At 52.3% G+C, this 26,382-nt stretch overlaps 1 protein-coding gene across 7 annotated transcripts in view; it reads left to right on the plus strand.

Moving 5' to 3' along the window:
- The window catches only part of PFKFB3 (6-phosphofructo-2-kinase/fructose-2,6-biphosphatase 3), a 90,111-nt gene extending 74,632 nt beyond the window's left edge, over nucleotides 1-15,479 (plus strand). For 2 of the 7 annotated variants that reach the window (XM_054503409.2, XM_054503407.2), the window contains exons 8-17: nucleotides 673-880; nucleotides 1,389-1,535; nucleotides 1,649-1,753; nucleotides 2,853-2,982; nucleotides 3,951-4,013; nucleotides 4,142-4,206; nucleotides 6,193-6,366; nucleotides 8,133-8,155; nucleotides 11,197-11,248; nucleotides 12,859-15,479. In XM_054503409.2, coding sequence (XP_054359384.1) covers nucleotides 673-880; nucleotides 1,389-1,535; nucleotides 1,649-1,753; nucleotides 2,853-2,982; nucleotides 3,951-4,013; nucleotides 4,142-4,206; nucleotides 6,193-6,366; nucleotides 8,133-8,155; nucleotides 11,197-11,239 — 958 coding nt within the window. In that variant the 3' untranslated portion in view covers nucleotides 11,240-11,248; nucleotides 12,859-15,479. The remainder of the gene's footprint in view (nucleotides 1-672; nucleotides 881-1,388; nucleotides 1,536-1,648; nucleotides 1,754-2,852; nucleotides 2,983-3,950; nucleotides 4,014-4,141; nucleotides 4,207-6,192; nucleotides 6,367-8,132; nucleotides 8,156-11,196; nucleotides 11,249-12,858) is intronic. The other 5 variants (XM_063669519.1, XM_063669518.1, XM_054503410.2 and 2 more) reach the window with 3 other exon arrangements.
- Nucleotides 15,480-26,382: the final 10,903 nt, after the last annotated feature.

A 26,382-nucleotide genomic window follows, 5' to 3' on the forward strand; every position in this document is an offset into this window, starting at 1 on the left:
GGAAGTCAACATAGAGTTGAGCCTGATTTTGCTACTGTGCCTCTAATAGTTCCTTTATTTTTTCTTTCCTTTCCTTTCTTTCCATTGATTTATTTACTTACTTGCTTGCTTGCTTGCTTGCTTAGAGACAGGGTCTCCCTTTGTCTCCCAGGCTGGAGTGCAGTGGCATGATCATAGCTCACTGCAGGTTCAAACTTCTGGGCTCAAGTAATCCTACCGCCTCAGCCTCCTGAGTAGCTGGGACTACAGGTGTGGGTGTCCATGCCCAGCTAATTTTTTTTTCTTTAGTAGAGATGAGGTCTTGCTATGTTGACCAGGCTGGTCTTGAACTCCTAGACTCAAGCAATCCTCTTGCCTTGGCCTCCCAAAGTGCTGGGATTACAGGCATGAGCCACTGCACAGGCCCCTTTCTTTTTTTCTCCATTTTCTTTCTTTTTTCTCCCCCTTTTCTGGGAGGCAAGCCAGCCTCACAGCCAGACACCAGCTGTGGGAGTTGTCGCACGCATATGCTCTGCCCCTTAGAAGGATTCGGTCTGTGCCCTGGAGGGGCCTACGGTCCAGCCTTGCTGTTCTCTGGGGAACACATCTTCTGCAGACGAGCTGGGCCAGGCCGGGTGCGTCCTGCTGTGGGCGGTGGCCTGAGCTATGGTCCTTGGTGGGGTCTCTCTGCAGGGACTTGTCGCTGATCAAGGTGATTGACGTGGGCCGGAGGTTCCTGGTGAACCGGGTGCAGGACCACATCCAGAGCCGCATCGTGTACTATCTGATGAACATCCACGTGCAGCCGCGCACCATCTACCTGTGCCGGCACGGCGAGAACGAGCACAACCTCCAGGGCCGGATCGGGGGCGACTCGGGCCTGTCCAGCCGGGGCAAGAAGGTGCGGGGTGTGCTGCGGCATGGGCCGTTCTGGCTGTAGGGCGGTTGCAGGGTCTATAGGGTGGGTGGGGAGGTGTGTGCTGCTGCTGCTGCTTGGTGTGCTTGCTGTGTGTGTTATCTGTGTGTGCACCTGCGTGTCTCTATGCATATCTGTGCATCTCTGTATGGCTCTGTGTGTGTGTGTGTGTCTGTGCCTATCCATGTGGCTTTGTGTGTGTGTGTCTTTGTGTTACTTTGTATGTATGTGTTTGTATGTGTGTCTGTGGTGTGTGTATCTCTGTGCATGTGTGTGATGTGTGAGCAATTGTGCACTAGGAAGGGGAGGGGCAGGCAGAGCTGAGCCTGGTCTCTGGGGAGGGTGTGTGCTGCTGTGGCTGTCCCAGTGGCCTGGGGCCCCCACGGTGTAACCAGGTAGTGCACAGCCCCACGTGGGCTGCCTGCTCCAGCCCCTGACTCTTGGAGGAGCTGCAGGCATCTGGAATCAGTGGCCCCTCTCCACCACCTCTCAGTTTGCCAGCGCTCTGAGCAAGTTCGTGGAGGAGCAGAACCTGAAGGACCTGCGTGTGTGGACCAGCCAGCTGAAGAGCACCATCCAGACAGCTGAGGCGCTGCGGCTGCCCTATGAGCAGTGGAAGGCGCTCAATGAGATCGACGCGGTGCGTCCCGGGAGGCGGGCAGGCAGCCTCACCCTCGGATATGGGGCGGCTTCCCAAGAGGCCCTAGACACCCCTGTGGTTTGTTCCCCTGAGTGACCACTGGGTCCCCGCAGGGCGTCTGTGAGGAGCTGACCTACGAGGAGATCAGGGACACCTACCCCGAGGAGTATGCGCTGCGGGAGCAGGACAAGTACTACTACCGCTACCCCACCGGGGAGGTGAGCGCAGGCTGGTGCAGGCTGACGGTCCCCAGCACACATGGCCACTGCTGTGCAGGGCTGGGCCACTCCTCCAGGGAGTTCAGTTCCGTGTGGGTTCTGGGGGCTCCTACACCCTCCACCTTGGAATTGAGTCCCCCCAAACTGAACCTTCTAACAGCCTGGGGTGAAGTGCATTTTCCCATAAGCAGAAGTGAGATGTGTTTCCCTAGGGACATAGAACTGTATGGGAGAGGAGGAAGGTGGTGTGTGAAGGTCCACTGGGCAGGCTAGCAGGAGGGGTGGCTCTATATCCCCTGGGCAGCATCTGTGCCTCCCCATGCATGGTGCCCAGGTGGCTGTGGCTGAGGACGCTGCTGCCTCCTCTGCCGATGGGATCCTCCTGGGCCTGGTGTGCTCTCCCTGCCCGTGCCCTGCTGAGCAGTGTCCGTGCCTCAGGCCCCTGTGGGCCCACTGTCCTCTGGCCTCAGACTGAGCCTTACACACCGGGGCCCTGGTTAGCACAGCAGAGAGCCCACAGGAGCAGGAGCTTTTTTGGTCTTTTTCTAAAGTCGCAGCCCTCGTGCTGCTTTTTACATTTTTAAATTGATAGAAAATACACATAACATAAAATTGACCACTTTCATGATGTTAAAGTTATGATTTAGTGCATGTTAGTGTACTCACAGTGCCATGCAGCTGTCACCACAAATTCCAGGCCTTTCCCTCACTGCACAAAGAAACCCAGACCTGTTAGCAGCCGCTCCCGCCTGCCTAGCCCAGCCCCGGCACCGGCCCGTCTGCTTCCTGCATCTGGATCTGCCTATTCTGGGCATTCCATGTCAGTGGAGTCAGATGCCACGCGTGCCTTTTGTGCCTGGTTCTTTCACACAGCATTGGGTTTTCCAGGTTCCCCGGTGTGGGAGCGGGGGTGGGGAGGGCTTCACTCTTTTTGTGGCTGAGCAATAGTCCACGTTAAACCCTGCCCGTTCTCAACCACTGATGATGATGGATGGTTGATTTTGCATGGCTCTCTGGCCGGTCTGATGCAGGCTGTGGCCAGCGGCAGAGCCCCTCCCGAGTGCCCTGAGCTCACGTGGGCCCGGCCCTCTGTGCTCAGTCCTACCAGGACCTGGTCCAGCGCCTGGAGCCGGTGATCATGGAGCTGGAGCGGCAGGAGAATGTGCTGGTCATCTGCCACCAGGCTGTCCTGCGCTGCCTGCTGGCCTACTTCCTGGATAAGAGCGCAGGTACCTCGGGCAGGCCGCAGCCCTGGGATGGAGGGAGGAGGGAACTGGCACTCGGCGGGTCAGCCGCAGACCTGCGGTGGCCTGCCCTGTGTTGGCTGCTGTGCCATGGGGTGTTAGGAGAAGGGCACAGGTGTCAGCTCCCGGCTGCTTCAGGTCCTCTCTGTCCAGCGCTTCCTTGAAGCCCTTGGGAAATGCTGTGGAGCCCAGGTTGATGCCGGGGACTTCATTGCTTCATAAACAGCTCCCTGAGACCTGCCCCTGGCTCCACACATCCCAGGGTCTTGGCTTGGGGTGGGGGCTGCACTGCTCTTCAGTGCCCTCTAAGGAACAAACAGCCCGGAAAACTCTGACAATCCGATTGAAATGTTAAGTCTTAGCATGTCCAATCCAGTCAGCTGAATCCCTAGACAGACCTAAATTGTTTGGGAGTGACTTTTTTCCCAACTCTAAGTCATTGTGAGGGCGAGTCTTGGTTTGGTGTGATGGCACTCTTTGGGCTAAAGTCTTCTTCTGGGGCCACCTGCTGCCCGGGACAGCTTGTGGCTGGGGACAGATGCCCCTGCCCAACAGGGCTTCCGAGGGTCCTTGTTGGGGGGACCATAAAGGTCTTTCCGTGCCTCCCCCACCCTCATGTCTCATTTCTTTTTTTAGAGACAAAGTTTTGCTCTTCTTGTGCAGGCTGGAGTGCAATGCATGCACTCACTGCAACCTCCACCTCCCGGGTTCAAGCGATTTTCCTGCCTCAGCCTCCTCAGTAGCTGGGATTATATGCATGTGCCACCACACCCTAGCTAATTTTGTATTTTTAGTAGAGATGGGGTTTTGCCATGTTGGTCAGGCTGGTCTCGAACTCCTGACCTCAGGTGATCCACCTGCCTCGGCCTCCCAAAGTGCTGGGATTACAGGCGTGAGCCACCACGCCTGGCCATGTCTCATTTCTAATTGTGGGTGTACAATTTCAATTTCAGAGGAGATGCCCTACCTGAAATGCCCTCTTCACACTGTCCTGAAACTGACGCCTGTCGCTTATGGTGAGTAGCAACCCCTGGCAAGCCCTGTCCCCCTGAAAGTGGCCACAGTAGCTTCTTGTGGCCGTGGGCTGTAAGCGGCGCTGTCCCTTTAACAGCAGCTTCCTCTGCCCCCATCCCACACCCTCCAGGCTGCCGTGTGGAATCCATCTACCTGAATGTGGAGTCCGTCTGCACGCACCGGGAGAGGTCAGAGGTGAGTGGAGGCCCCAAGCCTCATCCTGGCCATCATCACACGATAGCCCTGGTGGGTGATGGGCGCTCAGGAGGCCCCGGGGCCGCTTGCCTGCAGGTGCTGGCCTGTATGGGGCCATGGGCCTGCTGGCTGCCTTCCTCAGCACCTCTTTGTTCCTGCCCGTCCGTTCGGTGGCTTCTGGGGCCTTCTCTTTTTTCTTTCTTCCTGTGTCCTCTTCCTCCCATTTCTGCTGAGCTCGAGATATGAATATTAGTGAGGAAGATACATTCTCTCTTTTTTTTTTTTTTTGAGACAGGGTCTCAGTCTGTTCCCCAGGCTGGAGTGTGGTGGCGCAGTCACGGCTCACTGCAGCCTCAACCTCCTGGGTTCAAGCGATCCTCCCACCTCAGCCTCCCACGTAGCTGAGACTACAGGTGCGCACCACCATGGCCAGCTAATTTTAATTTATTCATTCTTTTAGAGAATGGGGTCTCACTATGTTGCCTAGGCTGGTCTTGAACTCCTGGGCTCAAGGGATCCTCCTGCCTCAGTCTCCCAAAGTGCTGGGATAAAGGTGTGAGCCGTTGTGCCCAGCCTCTCTTCTCTTTAACATCAGCATAGCACAGTTCTTGTTGCCTTTCCTTTCTGGCAGCTAAAACCAGTGCTTTCAGTTTCCAGAGTTACTGTTTCAAACAGGATCAGCAGGTCAGCGCCTCCACGTGCATGTGATTAGGCTCAGAACCACCAAGAATACGGTGTTGAAAGAGGAGAGGCGTGGAGAGCAGGGGCCTGGGGGATGGCGGGTGGGGAGGTGTTTCAGGAGACCTCGAGGCCTGGCCGTGCAGCTGCTCTCTACCTTGGGGGGAGGCCTGACATTTGGAGGTGGGCCAGGCTGCCTCTGACTGAGTAGAGTGGGCCTCTGCTCAGGTGGACGTGCGTTGTGAAAGTGAGTTTGAATTCACCGCGTACAGGCTGCCAAAAGTACAACACTGTGCTAGTACTAGTCAGACCTTTCTCTTAGACCGAGCGTGACTTTCTGTCATGGTGTTCCCAAAACAGGTGACTGTCTAGTCCCAAGAAGCTTCTTGGCCTTCGGATTTTGGCACGAAGGGATGAGGCGTCTGCCCCAGTCGCTGGCAGTTGCCTGGCTGGTGGGTTGACCTGAGAGAGGCTGGGGTCCCTTGGCCGCCTTGGTCCCTGTCACCCCCTCCACTTCGGAATGTGGGTCACTGGATGCTGCCTTGCCTTTAGACATATGACAACAGCTCTGGTCAGGGAGCCACTGCTCCCACTATGGGATTGGGCCTGAGCCGGTCCTGGAGCTCTTCCCTGCAGGGAATGGGGGCAGGGCCACGATGGAGACAGACCCCGGTTCTGAGGCTAGAGGCCCACACCCCATCACACTGTCCCTCTCATGGGAGGGCTGTGTCTGGTCCTGGCCGCAGAACCTGCTTCCTGCTGCACGTTTTCTGCCCCTTTGGTCTCCAGGCCGGTTTTGCAGACTCCGTGCCCCATCCTAAGCCAGGGTGCCCTTTGTGTAGTACAGACGGCTCTTCAGATCCTGCCTTAGGGGTCAGCGGAAGGGAGTCAGCACAGTTGCCTTCCCCTCCCCATCCTGTGAGCCTCAGGCCCAGCCTCTCCCTCCTAGATGCCCCTCCTCAGCTCTCAAGAGAGGCTGGAAGCAAAGCTCTTTTTTCTGACCTCATGCTCTGCTGTGATTATCATTCTTTCCCTCCTTGCTTTGCAAGCACCGTGTTTGTCTGTGTGGGGAATCCTTTGATACCATCTGAGGAAGGGGGCACGGGAGGGAATTGCCCCCATTCTTGCTGCCTGGGAGTCACCACACACTCAGCAGCCCATGGTCCCTGGCCCGTGGTCCCGGCCACTCCCCTCAGTCAGTCTTATTGCCTCCCTAAAATCCAGGAGCAGAGAAACTTTTTTGGGGCTAATTTTCCTCCCCTTCTTTGTAACTGTCGCCTTTCTCTCTTTTGTCTTTGTCTTGCTTAGGATGCAAAGAAGGGACCTAACCCGCTCATGAGACGCAATAGTGTCACCCCGCTAGCCAGCCCCGAGCCCACCAAAAAGCCTCGCATCAACAGCTTTGAGGAGCATGTGGCCTCCACCTCGGCCGCCCTGCCCAGCTGCCTGCCCCCGGAGGTGCCCACGCAGCTGCCTGGACAAGTCAGTGCACTCCCCTTCCCTTCCTGCCTGGGGGATGCATGCCGGGCGTGATGCCGCAGATCTGGGATTGCGTGCGTGTGTGTTTGCAAGAATGCGTGCGTGGGTGCGTGTCGGTGTATGTGTGTATGTTGTAGGTGTCTGTGCACATGTGTTGTGGGGGCATGTGCACACACTCACGTGTTGAGGGAGAACATGGGAAGCACCCTCTGAAGTTGAGACCCTGGGGACTTTCCTTGCTGGTGACAACCGTGTCTGCGTTCGCCTCCTTTCTGAAGATAGGGTCTTTATAGGGCAGAAGCAGGCAGTGCAGAAGGAAGAGTGAGATGTCCAAGACCCGTTCACGTTCGTGAATGGTTATTTCTAAAACAAAGAAAGTGGCCACTTTCTCACATAAATAACATGGTTATCCCAGCAGGTAGTAAAAAACCTAAACAAGGCCAGGTGCGGTGGCTCACGCCTGTAATCCCAGCGCTTTGGGAGGCCGAGGTGGGCAGATCACCTAAGGTCAGGAGTTCGAGACCAGCCTGGCCAACATGGTGAAACCCTGTCTTTACTAAAAATACAAAAATTAGCCAGGTGTGGAGGCGGGTGCCTGTAATCTTAGCTTCTCAGGAGGCTGAGGCAGGAGAATTGCTTGAACCCGGGAGGCGGAGGTTGCAGTGAGCCGAGATGGTGCCACTGTACTCCAACCTGGGCGACAGAGGGAGACTCCATCTCAAAAAAAAAAAAAAACCCAACCCGATTTCACTTATTTCATTAATTTTGAAGGTTACAGGCTGGAAGATTTTGGTTGTTAGACATTAAGATATGTTTTCAGAAAATGTTTTCAGAAAACTGATCTTTTCATTTACAGCCAAGAACCCTTGCAAATATGTGAGAGGTAGAAATTTCTGGGCTCAAATTCAGGTACCACCCAAGGGTCTGTCCCACCTGCACCCTCCGGGCCTGCTCCCACAAATCAGCCCCGTGCAGCTTCCGGTCGGGTTTATTGATGAGCTGAATGCTGGTGCTGGCTCTGAGCATCCTTTTCAGCCTGCCCCCTCTTCCCGCCTTTTCCGAGACTTCCTTAGGCCTTCGGTGGTGTCTGGAATGTGACCTGGGAGATGCTGCAGCCTCCACAGGTCACTTAACCTCTCCAGGCCTCAGTTTTTTCATCCAGGCAATGGGGGAATAATGGCAGTGCAGAAGTCAGATCAGATGAGGGGATTCATGCCCTGCATCAGGCCCAGTGTCGGGCATGTGGCGGGGACACGTAGACACGGTGAGGTGGCTGTGATTAGTGGAAGCCTGGAGGCCTGGCTTTGGTGGTAGCTCCACACTAACATGAGTGCAGCAATTTAATCGCCCAGATTCCTTCCCCTCCCAGGCCCTCAGTCTCCTTAGCTTTGCGCATGACAGGGGCAGGACTGGGAGAGCTCTCATACATATTCCCTTGTGGGTCTCAGATCTGAGGGTTTTTATGAAAAGCCAGCAGAACTGAAATGGTGTCCGTGTGGCATCCGTTCTGATGGAAATGTGCGGTTGTATTTGGAAGTTCAGAGGCTGCTGCTTTGATGCTTGGAGGGACCAGGCTGGGGAAGGGGGCTGCATCCTCCTGTCCGCTTCAGAGCTGCCTCTGGCGTTGGGAGGACAGTCCTTCAGGGTGGCCAGGTTCTTAGGGATGTCTGAAGCTGCTGGCTGGGCCGGCGTGGGGTTTTGCAGGGCTTCGTCCCTGCAGATTGCGCCCTGCCTCCTGACTGACTTCTCTCTCTGCTTCTCCTCCGCAGCCTTTGCTAGGGCAAGCCTGTCTGTAAGTATCTCTCCGATCATTGCTGCTGCTTGCACTGCTTTCTTCCTGCTTGCTCATTTGGCCTCCTGCCTGTTAAAATATTGAGGATGAGAGCAGTTTTGTGATCTGAGGTCTTCCATGGGGGAAGGAGGAGATGGGCGTAGGAGCAGGGAGGAGAGATTCCTGTAAAGGGTGCAGGCAGTCATGGTGGCTCCACTACCGTTGCGTGTGTTCCGACACCGCCGCACGACAGCTGGCTTCTCCCTGACCCTCTCAGGGCTGCAGGTCGTGGTTTGTAATGAATGGCCGTGGTTTAGGGCTCGGCATAAATCCACATTTCCCTCTCAGAATCAGATCTTGGTGGCAAGCTGCCTCTGTGCCAGGTGCCATTAGCCTTAAAGCCCCCTCCTGCCCCAGGAGTGTCCTTTGTTTTGAAAGGAAAACTTACTCAGAGCCTAATCTGAGTAAAACAAACCTATGGGGAATAGCGGGAGTGTGGTGGGGCCTGAGCTCTGAGCCTCTCCCTCCCCATGAGGACCCCTCACACCCCGAAAGAGCTCCAAGTGGAGACCCTTCTTGGGGATCTGTTTGTCCTGGGTTGGAGCCTGCTCAGCATCATAGTCACGCCCAGGGCTGGGTGTGGCCTCCATCTCTAACCCATGTAGTCACCTCTGCTCCTCCCAGAGCTCTCTGCAGAGTTTCAGGTTCAGCCTTAGCTCTGGCAGCCCGTGGATAGCTGGGGCTGTGTTTCCACTGCTCTGGGATCCCTTCCCCACCAGGAGCAGAGGCCTTCCTGCCGCAGAACTTTAATGACGGCCACATGAAGTGTCATCCCCTTGCCCCCCCCAAAAACACACCCCCCCACCCTTTATTTCCTCTTTGCTCCTTAAGTTACCCGAACTACTTTATGCAGAAACTGGAACGGTGTGATGAGAAATGCAGCCTGAGACGCTGAAAAGAATGGCTGGGTTTTGGAAATGGGAGAGGTTCGGCATGGCGCTCAGATTTTGGTGGCGAAGGGGTGAAGGGCCGGAGGATGTGCCAGTGTCCCCCATGTCCATGTTCCTTAAGACCACCCTGGGAGGTTGGCAGGGCAGTCAGTCCCCCGTTGAATGGTTGAGGGGCTGAGTGACTGCCCCGTGCTTCCAGCAGGTGAGCCGCAGAGCCGGGGCCTGCAAGGCCCCTTGCTTCAGAAAGCCGGCTGCCTCCTCTGTGCGGCTTCTGGGTGTGGGCTGGGTGCCCATTCCCTGCCGCTGTCCCTAGGCCCCTGCCCTGCAACCCGCAAGGCATGGCCAGCTGTTGGACCCTCGTGTACCCCCACAGCCACTCCCTTGCAGCTGCTTCCCACAGCCAGGCTTTGCTTACCTAAGGTGGGCCTGCCCTTAACTTCCAGCTTCTCGGGGCATGCCCTCATCCTCAGGGCCAGTGTCTGTGATGCGCGGGGCCAGTGTGCGTTGCTTCAGGATCTGGGCTTCTTGTGTGAAACTTTTTGGATTTGGAGCCTGAAGGTTTTACATCTGTGCGTGTCCTGATCCTTTAGACCAGCAGTCCTGACCTTTTTGGTACCAGGGACCTGTTTCGTGGAAGAGAATTTTCCCCACCACGGCAGGGTGGGGGATGGTTTGGGGATAAAACTGTTTTGCCTCAGATCATCTGGCATTAGATTCTCCGAAGGAATGCACAGCCTAGATCCCTCGTGTGCACAGTTCACAGTAGGGTTTGTGTGTGCTCCTCCGAGTCAGGTGGTAATGCTGGCCCGCCCACCGCCCACCTCTGAATGGGCTATGGACTGGATACTGGTCCACAGCCCAGGGGTTAGGGACCCCTGCGTTAGACAAATGGCCTCATGTTGCCAGGAAAGAAATCTTTCTACTGGGAGGAGCCATTCAGGGATAGCCCCCCACCCGCTAAAGCTGATCTTACCTATCTCCAAGACTAACATTTGCTAGAATTCCTCCTGTTCAGCAAAAATGCATCCTATGGACCCATCACACCTGACTCAGGTTGGAATTTCACTCTGGAGTCCCATTGTCCCGTCCACCCTGGGTGCATGACCCCACATCTAGGATTGTAGCCACATCTGATTCTAGGAGCCCACCTGAGCTCTGTGACCAGAATTTATGATGAAAGTGAGACCAAGCCAGGCCTGCATCTTGGTTCTACTCCTCCTGGCCTCTATCCTTGGCACTCTGGGCAAGTTAAAGCAATTCTAGGACCTCAGCTTCCTCATCTGCAATATGGAGATAATAACTTTATAAAATTTTCATAATGAGAGTATAGATACAGCACTTAGCACAATATCTGGCCCCTAGGAAGTGCGTGGGGGATGACGGCTGCTGTTCTTATCAGGGAGGAACTTGGTGCCCTGGGCCTTTGGAGACTTCCGAGCTTGCTGGAATTGGGTCAGCCTTTGGATACCCTCCTGTAACCTGAGGAGTTTCTTCTCTGGGGCAGCAGGAACACTTGGACTTGGGGAGGGGAAACCCCTGGGGTCTCAAGGCCATGGCCTGGAGTCTTTTTTTTTTTTTTTGAGATGGAGTTTTGCTCTTGTTGCCCAGGCTGGAGTGCAATGGCGCGATCTCGGCTAACTGCAACCTCCTTCTCCCGGGTTCAAGCGATTCTCCTGCCTCAACCTCCCGAGTAGCTGGGATTACAGGCGCCCGCCACCAAGCCCAGCTAATGTTTGTATTTTTAGTAGAGATGGGGTTTCACCATGTTGGCCAGACTGGTCTCCAACTCCTGACCTCAGGTGATCCACCCGCCTTGGCCTCCCAAAGTGCTGGCATTATAGATGTGAGCCACCACGCCCAGCCTAGAGTCTTGACCCCTGTGATCTTGGTTTCCCAGTGAAATGGGGACAAACGACTGTCCGGACCTGGTGCTCTGCAGTGCCTTTCTGGGGGCTGTGCTGGCTGCTTGGGATGGAGAGATCACCTGGCATTTGTGATGCAACCTTCATTTTTAAAATTTCAAATGCACACTAGAAAATCCTACTAAAGATTTTCTTTTTTGTTTTTTCCTTTTCCAACCTGTTTCTTCCTCTTCCCCACTCTGCTTGAAAGACGAACTGTCTGTCACATTTTCTCAAAGTTTTCTCCTTACTAACCGTGAAAGGTAAATGCCTGGGTGCATGTCCCTCTGTCCCGCACCGCGTCACGGCATCTGGGTCTGTGTGCAGACTGGCCATCGTGCAGTGCGGGGCTCGTCTGTCTCCATGCCGAGGGTGTTAAGTGCAGCACCATTGTCATGAGGTCCTTTCTAGTCTGTCTCTCACCCTCCACGTGTCCTGAGCCGGGGCCCCTGGGTGAAGGACATGGACGTCACCCGGTCTTGCAGGCTCTCCACTGTTACTGTTGCATCGCCATCATCTGTGGGTGCTGGAAGCCGTGGGCTGGTGGTGTTGAGGACGGGTTGGAGCCAGCAGATGTGGAGGGAAATGTCAGCCCTGCTCTCTGATCCCACAGCCTGGCTGGGGCTCTCCCTAGATATGAGGACCCAGGGCTGTCTGAGGAGAATTGCCCCCTCCTGGCGGGCACCCATCACTTCCATCATCCCCTGGTGGGCACCCATCACCCCCCGGCAGGCAGCCATCGTCCCCTGGCAGGCACCCATCACCTCCTGGCGGGCACCCATCACCTCCTGGTGGGCACCCATCACCTCCTGGCAGGCACCCATCACCTCTCGGCGGGCACCCATCACCTCCCGGTGGGCACCCATCACCTCCTGGCAGGCACCCATCACCTGGGTTCCTGAGTCCGGCCCACGCCTGGGCAATAGCTCTGATGCTGCCCAGCCCCATGACTTTCCTCCCTGTGGATGTCTCCAGCCTTGGACCCCCAGTTCTGTGTGGGGTGGGCATGGGCCGTGGTGGCCCTGTGTGCCCGGGCTCTCTCCCACCCTCTTTAGAGCAGTCCAGGTGGAGACACTCAGGATTGGAGAGAATAGTTTTAAACATTGTGTGTTTTCTTGATTTTTGAGGCGTAGGTGAAGCAGGTCGGGGAAGGAGGCGTGCTGTGCAGTGGCTGCCGTCAGTCGTGTTCCTCGCTGATTTTGGAACATGGTTTTGTTGCGGGGTGGCGGGGGGGTTTGGTACTGGCCAGTGCCTTAGGGGTGGAACTCCCTGCGAGGGCCACTGTGATCAGAAATGGGGCAGGGCTTTAGCAACAGCCCCCTCTGCCTGGCTCCCCGCCTGGGCCTCCCCACCACGTCCAGCCATTCCATGTATCACCTGTGTTCTGCCTGTCAAGCTGTGTTCCCAGAATCTGGATGCAGGAGCTGGGAGTGTGGCTCTGTTTTGAGCTGAGATGAGAGGAGGGGCCTGTGTGTACTTGGAGGCCCCGGGCTCATCCTCTGCCTGGCTGTGGCCAGTGAGGCTCCGTGTGTGGGATTTCTATGGGGTCGTGAGCATGAGGCTCCTGTAGTTGCTGGTGCCCAGCGCCGTGCAGCTCACAGTCCTCCCGGAGCCACACGGCCCCCACCAGGCAAGCTCCTGGCCTGGTGCCCAGCCCCTTCTCTGAGACTCTGGGGTTACTTCCGTCATGTTCTGGGGCCCACCTGGGCTCTCTTCCACCTGTGGGGTTGGCAGCACCTTTCTTGGATCATGTTCTTTGTCTGGGATGGAGGGAGGGAAGAATTCTCCATTGCGTGGTTCGGGTCTTCTGCTTTAGAATTCAGCCAGCTCAAATCCTAACTCCCTCCCCACCTCTCTTTTCTCCTGAAAACAGAACATGAAAGGCTCCCGGAGCAGCGCTGACTCCTCCAGGAAACACTGAGGCAGACGTGTTGGTTCCATTCCATTTCCATTTCTGCAGCTTAGCTTGTGTCCTGCCCTCCGCCCGAGGCAAAACGTATCCTGAGGACTTCTTCCGGAGAGGGTGGGGTGGAGCAGCGGGGGAGCCTTGGCCGAAGAGAACCATGCTTGGCACCCTCTGTGTCCCCTCGGCCGCTGGACACCAGAAAGCCACGTGGGTCCCTGGCGCCCTGCCTTAGCCGCGGGGCCCCCACCTCCACCCTCTGGGTTTCCTAGGAGTGTCCAGCCTCGGAGACCTTCACAAAGCCTGGGGAGGGTGATAAGTGCTGGTCCTGACAAGAGGCCGCTGGGGACACTGTGCCGTTTTGTTTCGTTTCTGTAATCTCCTGGCACGTTTGGAGCTGGGAAGACCACACTGGTGGCAGAATCCTAAAATTAAAGGAGGCAGGCTCCTAGTTGCTGAAGGTCAAGGAATGTGTAAAACCTCCACGTGGCTGTTTGGTGCATCTTGACCTGGGAAGACGCCTCATGGGAACGAACTTGGACAGGTGTTGGGTTGGGGCCTCTTCTGCAAGAAGTCCCTGAGCTGAGATGCAAGTTGACTGGGTGGTCCACACCCTGCTCTCTCGCAGGTCCACACACCTTCCAGGCCTGCGTTCTGCCTCCAAAGATGTTCAAGGGCAGGCTGGCTGCACGGGGAGAGAGGGAAATATTTTGCTGAAATATGAGAACTGGGGCCTCCCACTCAGGGAGCTCCAGGGCCCCTCTCTCCTCCGATCTGGACTTGGGGGGAACTGAGAAACACTTTCCTGGAGCTGCTGGCTTTTGCACTTTTTTGATGGCAGAAGTGTGACCTGAGAGTCACACCTTCTGTTCAGGAACGTAGATGTTGGGGTGTTTTGCCCTGGGGGGCTTGGAGCCTCTGAAGGTGGGGAGCAGAACACCTGGCATCCTTCCCCAGCACTTGCATTACTGTCCCTGCTCTTCCCAGGTGGGGACAGTGGCCCAAGCAAGGCCTCACTCCCACTTCTTCAAGAGCTGCCTGCACGCTGTCTTGGAGCATCTGCCTTGTGCCTGGCACTCTGCCGGTACCTTGGGAAAGTTGGAAGAGTGGACTTTGTCCTGGCCTTCCCTTCATGGCATCTGTGACACTTTCGTGGTGATGGAAAGCATGGGACCTGTCATCTCAGCCTGTTGGTTTCTCCTCATTGCCTCAAACCCTGGGGTAGGTGGGACGGGGGGTCTCGTGCCCAGATGAAACCATTTGGAAACTCGGCAGCAGAGTTTGTCCAAATGACCCTTTTCAGGACGTCTCAAAGCTCGTGCCAAAGGTCACTTTTCTTTCCTGCCTTCTGCTGTGAGCCCTGAGATCCTCCTCCCAGCTCAACGGACAGGTCCTCGGTGAGGGTGGGGGATTTAGACACCTGAAACTGGGCGTGGAGAGAAGAGCCGTTGCTGTTTGTTTTTCGAGAAGAGCTTTTAAAGAATGCATGTTTTTTTCCTGGTTGGAATTGAGTAGGAACTGAGGCTGTGCTTCAGATATCGTACAATCAAGTGGGGGATTTCATGCTGAACCATTCAAGCCCTCCCCGCCCATTGCACCCGCTTTGGCTGGCGTCTGCTGGAGAGGATGTCTCTGTCTGCATTCCCATGCAACTCCAGACTCGCGCAGTTTTCTCTCTCTCCCTGGATGTTGAGTCTCATCAGAATGTGTGGGTAGGGGGTGGGCGTGCACGGGTGCGTGATTGTGCTTAACTTGGTTGTATTTTTCGATTTGACATGAAAGGCCTGTTGCTTTGCTCTTGAGAATAGTTTCTCGTGTCCCCCTCGCAGGCCTCATTCTTTGAACATCGACTCTGAAGTTTGATACAGATAGGGGTTGATAAAGCTCTGGTCCCCTCTCCCCTCTTACTACCTAAAATCAATACCTAAATACAGAAGCCTTGGCCTAACATGGGACTTTAGTATGGGAAGGGCCTAGATAGGGAGAGAGGTAACATGAATCTGGACAGGGAGGGAGATACTACAGAAATGAGAACAGTGCCTACTTTGGAAGCCAGTGACCTGCCTTTTGAGGGGACATTGGACGGGGTGGGTGGGTTTGAGCTATAGTCATGAACTTCTGGCGTCTACTGATTCTTACCAACTCTCCACCCCACAAAATAGCGGGGACCAATATTTTGAACTTTGCCTATTTGTTTTTGGGTGAGTTTCCCCCCTCCTTATTCTGTCCTGAGACCACGGGCAAAGCTCATCGTTTTGGGAGAGAAGAAAAACTCTTTGGAACCACACCAATGATATTTTTGTTTGTAATACTTGAAATTTATTTTTTTATTATTTTGATAGCAGATGTGCTATTTATTTATTTAATATGTATAAGGAGCCTAAACAATAGAAAGCTGTAGAGATTGGGTTTTGTTGTTAATTGGTTTGGGAGCCTCCTATGTGTGACTTATGACTTCTTTGTGTTCTGTGTATTTGTCTGAATTAATGACCTGGGATATAAAGCTATGCTAGCTTTCAAACAGGAGATGCCTTTCAGAAATTTGTATATTTTGCAGTTGCCAGACCAATAAAATACCTGGTTGAAATACATGGACGAAGTGAACCTCTGGTCTTTTCGTGGGGGAAAGAAGAGTCTTTAATTGATGTGTACGGCAGATGCGCCACGGAGCTGCCAACTCACCACTTCATTATCTTCCTTTCAACAGGACGTTCAAGTACAGAGTGTCTAGTGCCTGCATTTGGGGAGAATGAGCTGTCTCAGTTTTTCTTCTAATTGATAGACTTCATGTTTTATTTTTATTTTTAATTTAATTTTTTTCTTTTTTTTGAGACTGAGTTTCTCACTCTGTCACCCAGACTGGAGTGCAGTGGTACGATGTCAGCTCACTGCAACCTCCTCCTACCAGGTTCAAGCAATTCTTGTGCCTTAACCTCCCGAGTAGCTGGGATTACAGGTGTGCACCACCATGCCTAGCTAATTTTTGTATTTTTATTAGAGACAGGGTTTCACCATGTTGGCCAGGCTGGTCTTGAACTCCTGGCCTCAGGTGATCTGCCTGCTTCGGCTTCCCAAAGTGCTGGGATTACAGGCGTGAGCCACTGTGCCTGGCCCCATGTCGGTTTTTTTTTTTTTGAGACAGAGTCTCGCTCTTTCACCCAGGCTGGAGTGCAGTGGTGCGATCTCGGCTCACTGCAGGCTCCGTCCTCCGGGGTTCACACCATTCTCCTGCCTCAGCCTCCTGCGTAGCTGGGACTACAGGCGCCTGCCACCACGCCCGTCTAATTTTTTTGTATTTTCAGTAGAGACGGGGTTTCACTGTGTTAGCCAGGATGGTCTCGATCTCCTGACCTCGTGATCCACCCACCTCGGCCTCCCAAAGTGCTGGGATTACAGGCGTGAGCCACCGTGCCTGGCCCCATGTCAGTTTTACTCCCTTCCTTCTATACCCCTTCCCCGCGTCCTTTTAAACAGCAGCAGTTCTTGCCTCAGCGGTGCTACAGAAGGTATCTTTCATGTTAGGTTCCTTTTACCTGCCCTTCCCCATCTCCTGGCTTCTGCCAGGTTTCTACAGGGAATAAAACTGAAGCTTCTGTGACTTCTTTGCCACTCATTGGCTGCCAGAGGTTCAGCCGGTTGTTTCACTTCCAGCCTAAGCGTCTGCATCTCTGCAGATGGGGCAGGGTTTAGGGTGGAGCGTGGCACACACAATGAGTGGAGGAAGCCCTGGAGTGGTTCCTCCTGCAGCCGGTATGCGTGACCAGCGTCTTGCTTGGTCTGATTTTTTTCCGGAGCCCCCCACTGCTGCGCTCCAGAAAGAGCCTTGACTCCCCGGTGAGTCTTACTTCATCCCTTACGCGCCTGCCGCCCACGCTGTGAAGAGAACAGGCGGCAGAGACTCGGCACCTCCGTTGCGAGATGACTCCCAGGGTTGCGATCTGGCTGCAGCGTGACGGGGCAGAGCATTTTGGGGAATCTGAGGCCACCTCCTCGAGCTCTGAGCCATGTTTAATGGCGTGAGATGTGTCAGGTGCAGGGATGGAGCAGTGGCCGTGACAGAAATCTGGTCTAGCCTTTCAGGCTGACTACCCAGAAAATTAAAAGACTGATCCCAAAGAGGATGTCTATGTATTGTAAGGTCCTGGGCCGGCCGGGCTGTGGGGATCCACAGGGGCTCCGACCTTTCGGGCCAGCTCTGAGATTCATCTGAGAGATGGGCTAGGTCCACAGTCACTGACTAAGTACAGAAGATTCAGTAACCGGGTGGATGCTGTCGGGGAGAGGAGGGCCGGGGCCAGAGAGGGGTGGACGTTGTACACACCAGTCATTTCCATTCGCTGCCTGGACTTGGTTCCTTCCACTTCTCACTCCCTCAGCTCCAGCCACACTAGCCTCCTGCAGGTCCTCGAACTTGCCACCGTGCACCCACCGCAGGGCCTTCGAGAGTGCCGTTTCCTCCCCTGGGAGGTCTCCCCAGATATCCAGGGTTCTCGCCGACACTTTCTCCCCATCCCCATTCAGTTATCAAAGTCTACGCTGAAAAAGCCTCCCCTGTCTCCTGAGTCCCTGCACACCTTTCGCAGTGTGTGTTGACTGCCTTGCTCTCTGTCTCCTGAACCTGGGCCTAAGATCCCTGAGAGCAGGGCAGCTCCCTGTGCCCTGTCATCGTCATACGGACCTGGACCTGGCCCGCAGTGGGCTCTGTCACCAAATGGATAACTAGCGCTAGGGAGAAGACCCAGATGATGTGCTGGTGAAGAGTGAGGCATTCATTCAGCTTGTAGAGGAGGCTTAGGAAGACTTTATAGAAGAAAGGAAATCTGAGCAAACGTCGTTGAAAGTAACTTTTTTTGAATTAAAAATATTAACAAAAATTCAAAGCCTTCTGTGAGTTTTCAAAATCTGAATTTCACAATACTCGTGAGTTCTAAAGTTTGTTTGTTTTTTGAGACAGGGTTTTGCTCTGTGTCTCTGGCTGGAGTGCAGAGGTGTGACCTCAGCTCACTGCAACCTCCGTCTCCAGGGCTCAAGTCATCCTCCCACCTCTGCCTCCCAAGTAGCTGGGACTACAGGCATGCGCCACCATGCCCAACTAATTTTTGTATTTTTTGTCGAGATGAGGTTTCGCTATGTTGCCCAGGCTGGTCTTGATCTCCTGAGCTCAAGTGAACCGCCTGCCTTGGCCTCCCAAAGTGCTGGGATTACAGGCATGTGCCACCATGCCCAGCTAAAGACTGTTTTATAAACTTCATTTTAAGCTCGTATTTTGCAAGGCAACATAAGTGGGTTTGGATTCAGTTCTCGGTGTGTGAGCCAGTCTTTCCAGTCAATTCATTGATGGTCTAGATAATCTGTGAAAGTGCTGGTTTCAACCTACAGTTTCTGACATACTCCTGAGACTAGGTGAAAAGAGAACCCCCATAAGATACCAGAATCCCCTCAAAACATGACACTTCAGCCCTTGGGACTAAAGAGGACCCCTGGCGCAGTCCCTGAGAAATGTCTTTGGAGAAATTTTTATTTATTTATTTATTTATTATTTTTTGAGACAGAGTTTGGCTCTGTTGCCCAGGCTGGGGTGCAGTGGTGCAATCTCAGCTCACTGCAACCTCCACCTCCCAGGTTCAAGTGATCCTCCCGCCTCAGCCTCCTGAGTAGCTGGGATTGCAGGTGCATGCCACTAAGCCCGGCTAAGTTTTATATTTTTAGTAGAGATGGGGTTTTGCCATGTTGGTCAGGCTGGTCTTGGACTCCTGAACTCGGGTGATCTACCCGCCTTGGCTTCCCAAAGTGCTGGGATTACAGGTGTAAGCCACCGAGCCTGGCTGAGATGCCATCTCAAAAAAAAAAAAAAAAAAAAAAAAAAAAAAAAGATGTGAAGGAATGCCGTAGTTCTCAGGCTTATTGGGAGAACTAAATTTTTTTTTTAACTTTTAAGTTTAGGGGTACAGGTGCAGGGTGTGTAGGGTTGTTAAATAGGTAAACTTGTGTCATGGGGATTGGTTGTACAGATTATCTCATCACCCAGGCATTAAGCTAGTACCCATTCGTTATTTTTCCTGATCCTCTCCGTCCTCCCACCTCCACCCTCTGATGGGCCCCAGTGTGTGTTGTTCCCCTCTGTGTGTCCATGTGTTCTCTTTATCTAGCTCCCACTTATACGTAAGAACATGTGGTATCTGGTTTTCTGTTCCTGCGTTAGTTTGCTGAGGATAATGGCCTCCATCTCCTTCCATGTCCCTGCAAAAGATAGGATCTCATTCCTTTTTATGGCTGTATAGTATTCCATGGTGTGTATGTACCACATTTTCTTTATCCAGTCTATCATTGATGGGCATTTGGGTTGATTCCATGTCTTTGCTATTGTGAATGGTGCTGCAATGAACATACGCGTGCATGTGTCTTTATGGTGGAACAACTTGTATTCATTTGGGTATGTAGCCAGTAATGGGATTGCTGGGTCGGATGGTATTTCTGACTTTAGGGGTTGACAATTGCCCCACTGGGGAGGACGAAATATGAATGAAACACGCCTGACAGTTCGTGGCACAGAGAGAGCACCGCTGCGGTAGTTATTCATCTGAGCATGCATGCCTGGTGTTTCAAATGCAAGGTAGACGCTGTTATCCCCACTTTTCAAATATGGAACTGTAGCCAGGAGAGCTTACGGACGCTGCTTGATTTTGCTCAGCCATAACTGAGATAAACCAGGTCTGTTAGACTCCCGGAAGGCGCTGTTAGTCACGTCACAGCCTAAGGGCTCCACAGACTGCCAGGATGCTCCTGCGTGAGTCAGCAGACCACAGGAAAGGGAGTTGAGTCGCATATTAATTAGCGAGCAGGGTTTCCTGTCCCTGGGGCTGTGGAGAGGTTTGTCAGTGTCCAGACGAACAACAGATTTTCTGGAGTGGGTCATAACTCAGGATGCTCACATAACCTTGGGGACCAGATGTCCATTCTGTAAGGCTATGTGTTTTTCCCTCCCTACCTCTTCCAGACAGCATCTTCGGGGATTTCCTATTCCTGGAGAACATGAAGACTTTCTAATTTTTTTTTTTTGAGACAGGGTCTTGCTCTGTTGCCCAGGCTGGAGTGCAGTGCATGATGTCAACCCACTGCAGCCTTGAACTCCCGGACTCAAGCCATTCTCCCACCTCAGCCTCCCGAGTAGCTGGGACTTCAGGTGTGTGCCACCACGCCTGGCTAATGTTTGTATTTTTAGTAGAGATGGGGTTTCACCATGTCGGCCAGGCTGATCTCAAACTCCTGGACTCAAGCGATCTGCCCCCCTGGGCCTCCCAAAGTGGTGGGATTACAGGCATGAGCCACCGTGCCTGACAATGAAGAATTTCTAAGGGGTACATTTGCATAGATAATTTTAAGGGAATGTTTTCGGATCCCCAACTTCCACATTCACCCTTTCCTAAAACAGACTGAGAAGTTTGCTTACATTCACAATAGTCTTTTTCTGCTTTGCAAACAACAGGCCAAGCTCCTACTTATCGCATGCTCAGTGCTAGGATACAGGAAGTTTGCAAGTTAACATTCCTAGATTTCTTACATGTACAAGAAAGGGCTTAGACTAGATGGTTTTTGGAAAACTTTTTATTTTGAAATAATTTATTTTATTTTATGTATGCATGTATGTATTTTTGAGATGGAGTCTCGCTTTGTCCCCCAGGCTGCACTGCGGTGGCACGATCTCGGCTCAATGGAACCTCCACCTCCCGGGTTCAAGCGATTCTTGTGTCTCAGCCTCCCTAGTAGATGGGATTACAGGTGCCCACCTCCACGCCCAGATAATTTTCACATTTTTAATAGAGATGGGGTTTCACTGTGTTGGCCAGGCTGATCTCAAACTCCAACCTCAGGTGATCCGCCCGCCTCAGCCTCACAGTGTGCTGAGATTACAGACGTGAGCCACCGCACCTGGCCTGAAATAATTTTAGATTTACAGAAGAGTTGCAAACACAGTACAGAGAGTTTCTGTCTATGTTTCACCCAGCTGCCCATAGTATAAACATCTTACAACATGGTGCCCTTGTCAAAACTAAGAGTTAACATGATTAGTACAGTACTAGTAACAAAACTACACACTTCATTCAGATCTCACCAGTTTTTCCACTAATGCCGTTCTTCTGTTTCAGGATCCAGAGTCCAGGATGTCACCTTATCTCCTTAGACTCCTTCAATCTGTGACAATTTCTCACTCTTTCCTTTTTATTACCTTGATGCTTTTGCAGAGTACTAGTCAGGTATGTTGTAGAATATTCTTTTTTTTTGAGATGGATTCTCACTCTGTTGCCCAGGCTGGAGTGCAATGGCATGATCTCAGCTCACTGCAACCTCCACCTCCCAGGTTCAAGTGATTCTCCTGCCTCAGCCTCCCAAGTAGCTGGGATTACAGGTGCGCACCACCATGCCTGGTTAATTTTTTTGTATTTTTAGTAGAGACGGGGGTTTCACCATGTTGGCCAGGCTGGTCTCGAACTCCTGACCTCGTGATCCACCCACCTCGGCCTCCCAAAGTGCTGGGATTACAGCCGTGAGCCACTGTGCCTGGCCATAGAATGTTCTTTAGTTTGGGTTTGTCTCATGTTTTCTCATGATGGGACTGAGTCTGGTTAGGGATTTTGGGACGAATCCCACCGAGGTGAAGCGCCCTTCTCATGACATCCTCTCTGAGGGCACACGGCCACACAGGACTTCCTTCTGGGGATGTTAACTTTGATCTTTGGTGAAGGTGGTGTCTGCCCACTCTTGCCAGGCTGGTATTTTTCCCCTTCAACTTTCAATTTTTTAGGAATGAGTCACTTAGTCCAGCTCCCTTTCAAGAGGAGGGCAATGAGCTCCACCTCCTGAAGGGAGCGGTATCAAAGAATCTGTGGCCATGTGTTAAAACCACTACCAGGCCAGGTCCCATGGCTCACGCCTGTAATCCCAGTGCTTCGGGCGGCCAAGGTGGGTGGATCGCTTGAGCCCAGGAGTCCGAGACCAGCCTGAGCAACATAATGAAACCCCCATCTCCACACACAAAAACCGCCGGTGAAGGAGATACTTTGAGGGTTTGTAAATACCCTGTTTCTCCTTAAAGTTTCACTTTCTAATTTTAGCATCCATTAGTGTATTTTCCTTGCAGCAGATATTATTTGTATTGTGGTGTTCTAATGGTGGTTTTCTTTTTTTTCTTTTTCTTTTCTTTCTTTTTTTTTTAAGAGATGGGAGTCTTACTCTGTCACCCAGGCTGGAGTGCAGTGGCACAATCATAGCTCACTGCAGCCTCTAACACCTGGGCTCAAGCAGTCCTCCCACCTCAGCCTCCCGAGTAGCTGGGATTACAGGTGTGAACCACCATGTCCTGCTTAATTTTTAAATTTTTTGTGGAGTTGGGTCTCACTATTTTTCCCAGGCTGGTCTTGAACTGGCCTCAAGTGATTTTTCCTGCCTCAGCCTCTCAAAGTGCAGGGATTATAGGCATATGCTACTTTGCCAGGCCCTTAATAGTGAGTTTCAATTTTCCTTATTCCTTTTACACTTATTTGTAATTCTTTCATAAGGAAAATCTGTTCCGTCTCCCCATTTATTTACTTATTCAGTCATTTATTTATACTACTGTGGACTCATGATCATTCCTTTGTAGATGAGTTCTTAAGTCTCTGAACTAAGTCTCTGCAAGCTCTGATTTCCATGAACTCCTTACCTCCCACTCTCCAGAGTATTTAACACTTTATATTCCTGCCCAGGAAGGGCCTGGCCAGGGCACACCATCACCCCTACGTACAGAAGCAGGTACCTTGTTTTCCACCCTGATGGAAGTCCAGCCACATCCTCACTTCGTTTTCCTCATGCGCCTTAACTATTATGCATGGTCTCTAACGTGTGCAGACGAACCTGTGGGATGAAGCTGTTCCCACTGTAGTGCCCTGAAGCAGTGTTCTGTAAACGCTTTTTTTTTTTTTGAGACGGAGTCTCGCTCTGTTGCCCAGGCTGGAGTGCAATGGTGTGGTCTTAGCTCACTGCAGCCTCCGCCTCCTGGGTTCAAGCGATTCTCCTGCCTCAGCCTCCTGGGTAGCTGGAATTACAGGTGCACACTATCACACCCAGCTAATTTTTGTATTTTTAGTAGAGACGGGGTTTCACCATGTTGGCCAGGCTGGTTTCAAACTCTTGACCTAAGGTGATCTGCCCACCTCAGCCTCTCAAAGTGCTGGGATTACAGGCGTGAGCCACTGCGCCCGGCCTAAACATTTTATTTCTATAATTTACTTCATAGTAGATTCAGTTACTGACCAGCCCAAAGGGGCTCGTTTTAGTTTTTCCAGTGAGGCTTTTATAATATGACTTGGAGAAGGCTGTCTATACCAGCAGGTATCTGCTGAATGCCTGTTATATGCAAGCCACTGTTCTAAGTATTCGGGATAAAAAAGTACTGGAAGACTTGGCAATACCCTACCAGAGTTAACGTCTAGTTGATTCTCTAGGAATGCTCAGGTCCTTCAAGTTCCAAGACAACCAAGAGAGCTGTGAAGAAAGCCAGTGCTCCAGAGAGCGTTTCATTAGAGAAAAAAAGAGAGATCCCTTTAACAACCACATTGTAATCCTTGGAAATGGAACTGCCGCACGTCCCAAGCGGCTGGTCCTGGGACAACATATTGAGAATATTTTGTCAGTTCTGAGATTTGAAGGAAACTCAACAAGACTATCTTTACTTAGTTATTAAATCCCAGAAGGCATCATGGATGAAGTTAGTCAGGAATAGCAAGCATAGAGAGAGGAGGAAGAAAGAAAAGGAAGCCCACAGTGTTTGCTTTGGAGACACCCTTTCTTCCCCCCGGGAAGGGAACTGGGACACGGCCCCGGGCAGGCTCTGGGTGCTGTCACCCTAGTCCCATCAGTGGAGGCAGCTGCTTCCTGCAACGCTCCGCATAGAGGCTGAGACATTTTCCTTCTGGGGCCTGTTCTCTTTCCCTCATTCAACTTTGCAGAGCTCCTCAAATGGAGTGGGGAAGGTGTGAGAGAAATTATTATTCTGTCGTTTTATAACTGCCGGGCTTTAGGAGTGCAATGTGTCAGCTGTTTCTTTCCTTTTCTTTTTTTCTGAGACAGTGTCTTGCTAGGTCGCCCAAGGCTGAAGTGCAGTGGCACGATCATAGCTCATTGCAACCTTCAACTCCTGGGTTCAAGCGATCCTCCCACCTCAGCCTCCCAAATAGCTGGGATGACTTAGTGTGTGCCATCATGCCCAGCTAATTTTTTTATTTTTTGTAGAGATGGGGCCTCACTATGTTGCCCAGGCTGGTCTCGAACTCCTGGGCTCAAGCAATCCTCCCACCTCAACCACCCGAGTAGCTGAGACTACAGGTACGTACTATCACGCCCAGCTAATATTTTTATTTTTTGTAGAGATGGGGCTTCACTATGTTGCCCAGGCTAGTCTCGAAGTCCTGGGCTCAAGCAATCCTTCCACAGCCTCTCCAGCGTTGGGATTACAGGTGTGAGCTACTGCACCCGAAGCTGGTGTCAGCGATTTCTTCCTCATCCCACTGAGGGGAGAGCGTGGCCTTGACTCACCTGTTTGGATGTGAGATGAAGAGCAGACATCAACTCACTTGCCAGGGCTGAGAATGTACCACACACACAGGGAACACGAAGTGAAGGCCACATAGTGAAGACAAAACTTCCTGTTTCCCAGGCAGCTTAACCACCATAGGCTGCAGGAATATTAGTGAAGCCCATGGGGAAGGGAATTTCTGGAGGGACCATGGTCTTTCTGGACCAACTTGGCTGCTCATTCTTTTTGAGGAAAACACTAACTGTATTCCAATTCGGGGCAGGCCTGAGAATTTGGGCGCAGCATCCAGAAAAGCTGTATTTAGCAGGTGCTCTGGGGCAGGTCCTCCCATAAAGCACACCTTAGCCCAGTTGAGAATCTGGGCTAAGATTCTGTCGCTGTTCTCTTACACGGTAATAAATTAGTTCTATAGCAAGCAGATTAGACCTGGACAAGTAATTCTTGGTCTTCTAAATCCACAGCTCACAAAGGATTGGGGGGGATGAGAAGCTGGAAAGGGCAGCTAAGGATATAAGCACGTTGGATGACTGGAAATGCCCTCATCACCCAGAGGGTGTTATGTAAAAGTGAGAAAGGCTGGGTTAAATCAGGTTCATTTGTTCATTCATAATTTAGAGGGAGAGTTCCTATTAATGGCCCAAGATTGTGCTGAAAGCTAGGAGTTCATTTTACAAGAGATGAACGAGAGAAACAGTTCCTAGCATACACTCACCATAAAATGAGATTTTTAGTCTGAGAAGCCCAGCTTGCTTGAGCCGGGACCTTCAAGATCTGCAAGTTTAAACTCCACCACTTTACAGGTGGGGAAACTGAGGCTCACAGAGGGAAAGCGAGGTCAGGTGTCACAGCTGCTGGGACTAAACAACTTGACTTGTGGTCTAGCTCTCTTATTTAGTTATTTAGAGATGGAGTCTTGCTCTGTTGCCCAGGCTGGAATGCAGTGGCACGATCTCAGCTCACTGCAACCTCTGTCTCCTGAGTTCAAGCAATTCTCCTTCCTCAGCCTCCCGAGTAGCTGGGATTACAGGCATACGCCACCATGCCTGGCTAATTTTTATATTTTTAGTAGAGACGGGGTTTCACCATGTTGGCCAGACTGGTCTCGAACTCCTGACCTTGTGATCTGCCCGCCTTGGCCTCCCAAAGTGCTAGGATTACTGGCGTGAGCTACTGCACCCGGCCTATTTGATTTATTATTATTATTATTATTATTATTATTATTTTTGAAACAGAGTCTGGCTCTTTCGCCCAGGCTGGAATGCAGTGGTGCGATCAGGGCTCACTGCAGTCTCAACTTCCTAGGTTCAAGGGATCCTCCCTCCTCAGTCTCCCCTGTAGCTGGGACTACAGGCGTGCACCACCACATCCAGCTAATTTTTGTATTTTTAGTAGAGACTAAATTTCTGCTCCATGTTGCTCCATGTTGTCCAGGCTGGTCTGAAACTCCTGGGGTCAAGTGATCCGCTCACCTTGGCCTCCCAAAATGCTGGGATTTCAAGTGTGAGCCTTATTTTTAATTTTTAAAGGCTAGTCAAGTGAAGCAATGGGAGTGGATAGGAATAAAGTAATCTGTAATGAATTGTGATCAATTAGTTGTAAGCACCACTGCACTCAGACCAGCCTGATGTGGCTCCCTTTTCAGTTAAAACTACTTACCTGGAAAGAGTGAGCGGGCAAACAGTGCCCTGGGAGGTGTCAGAAGCTCTAAGTAGCATTAGGGAGAATGTTCTAGGATGCCGGATATGGCAGCTACTACTAACTGATAAGAAGACAATTTCCTTTTCTCTCCTGAAAGCCCCCTCCTCCTCCTTCTTCTCGAAGACCCTCTACACAACCCCTTGAACCTCCCACTTCCTTGCCATGGCCTGGGTGCCCTGGGTTGATCTCTGGTGATGGCCATTCACCCGGCTGGGCCCAGGCTT

Source organism: Pongo pygmaeus, chromosome 8, assembly GCF_028885625.2.
Source record: "Pongo pygmaeus isolate AG05252 chromosome 8, NHGRI_mPonPyg2-v2.0_pri, whole genome shotgun sequence".
NCBI lineage: Eukaryota > Metazoa > Chordata > Mammalia > Primates > Hominidae > Pongo > Pongo pygmaeus.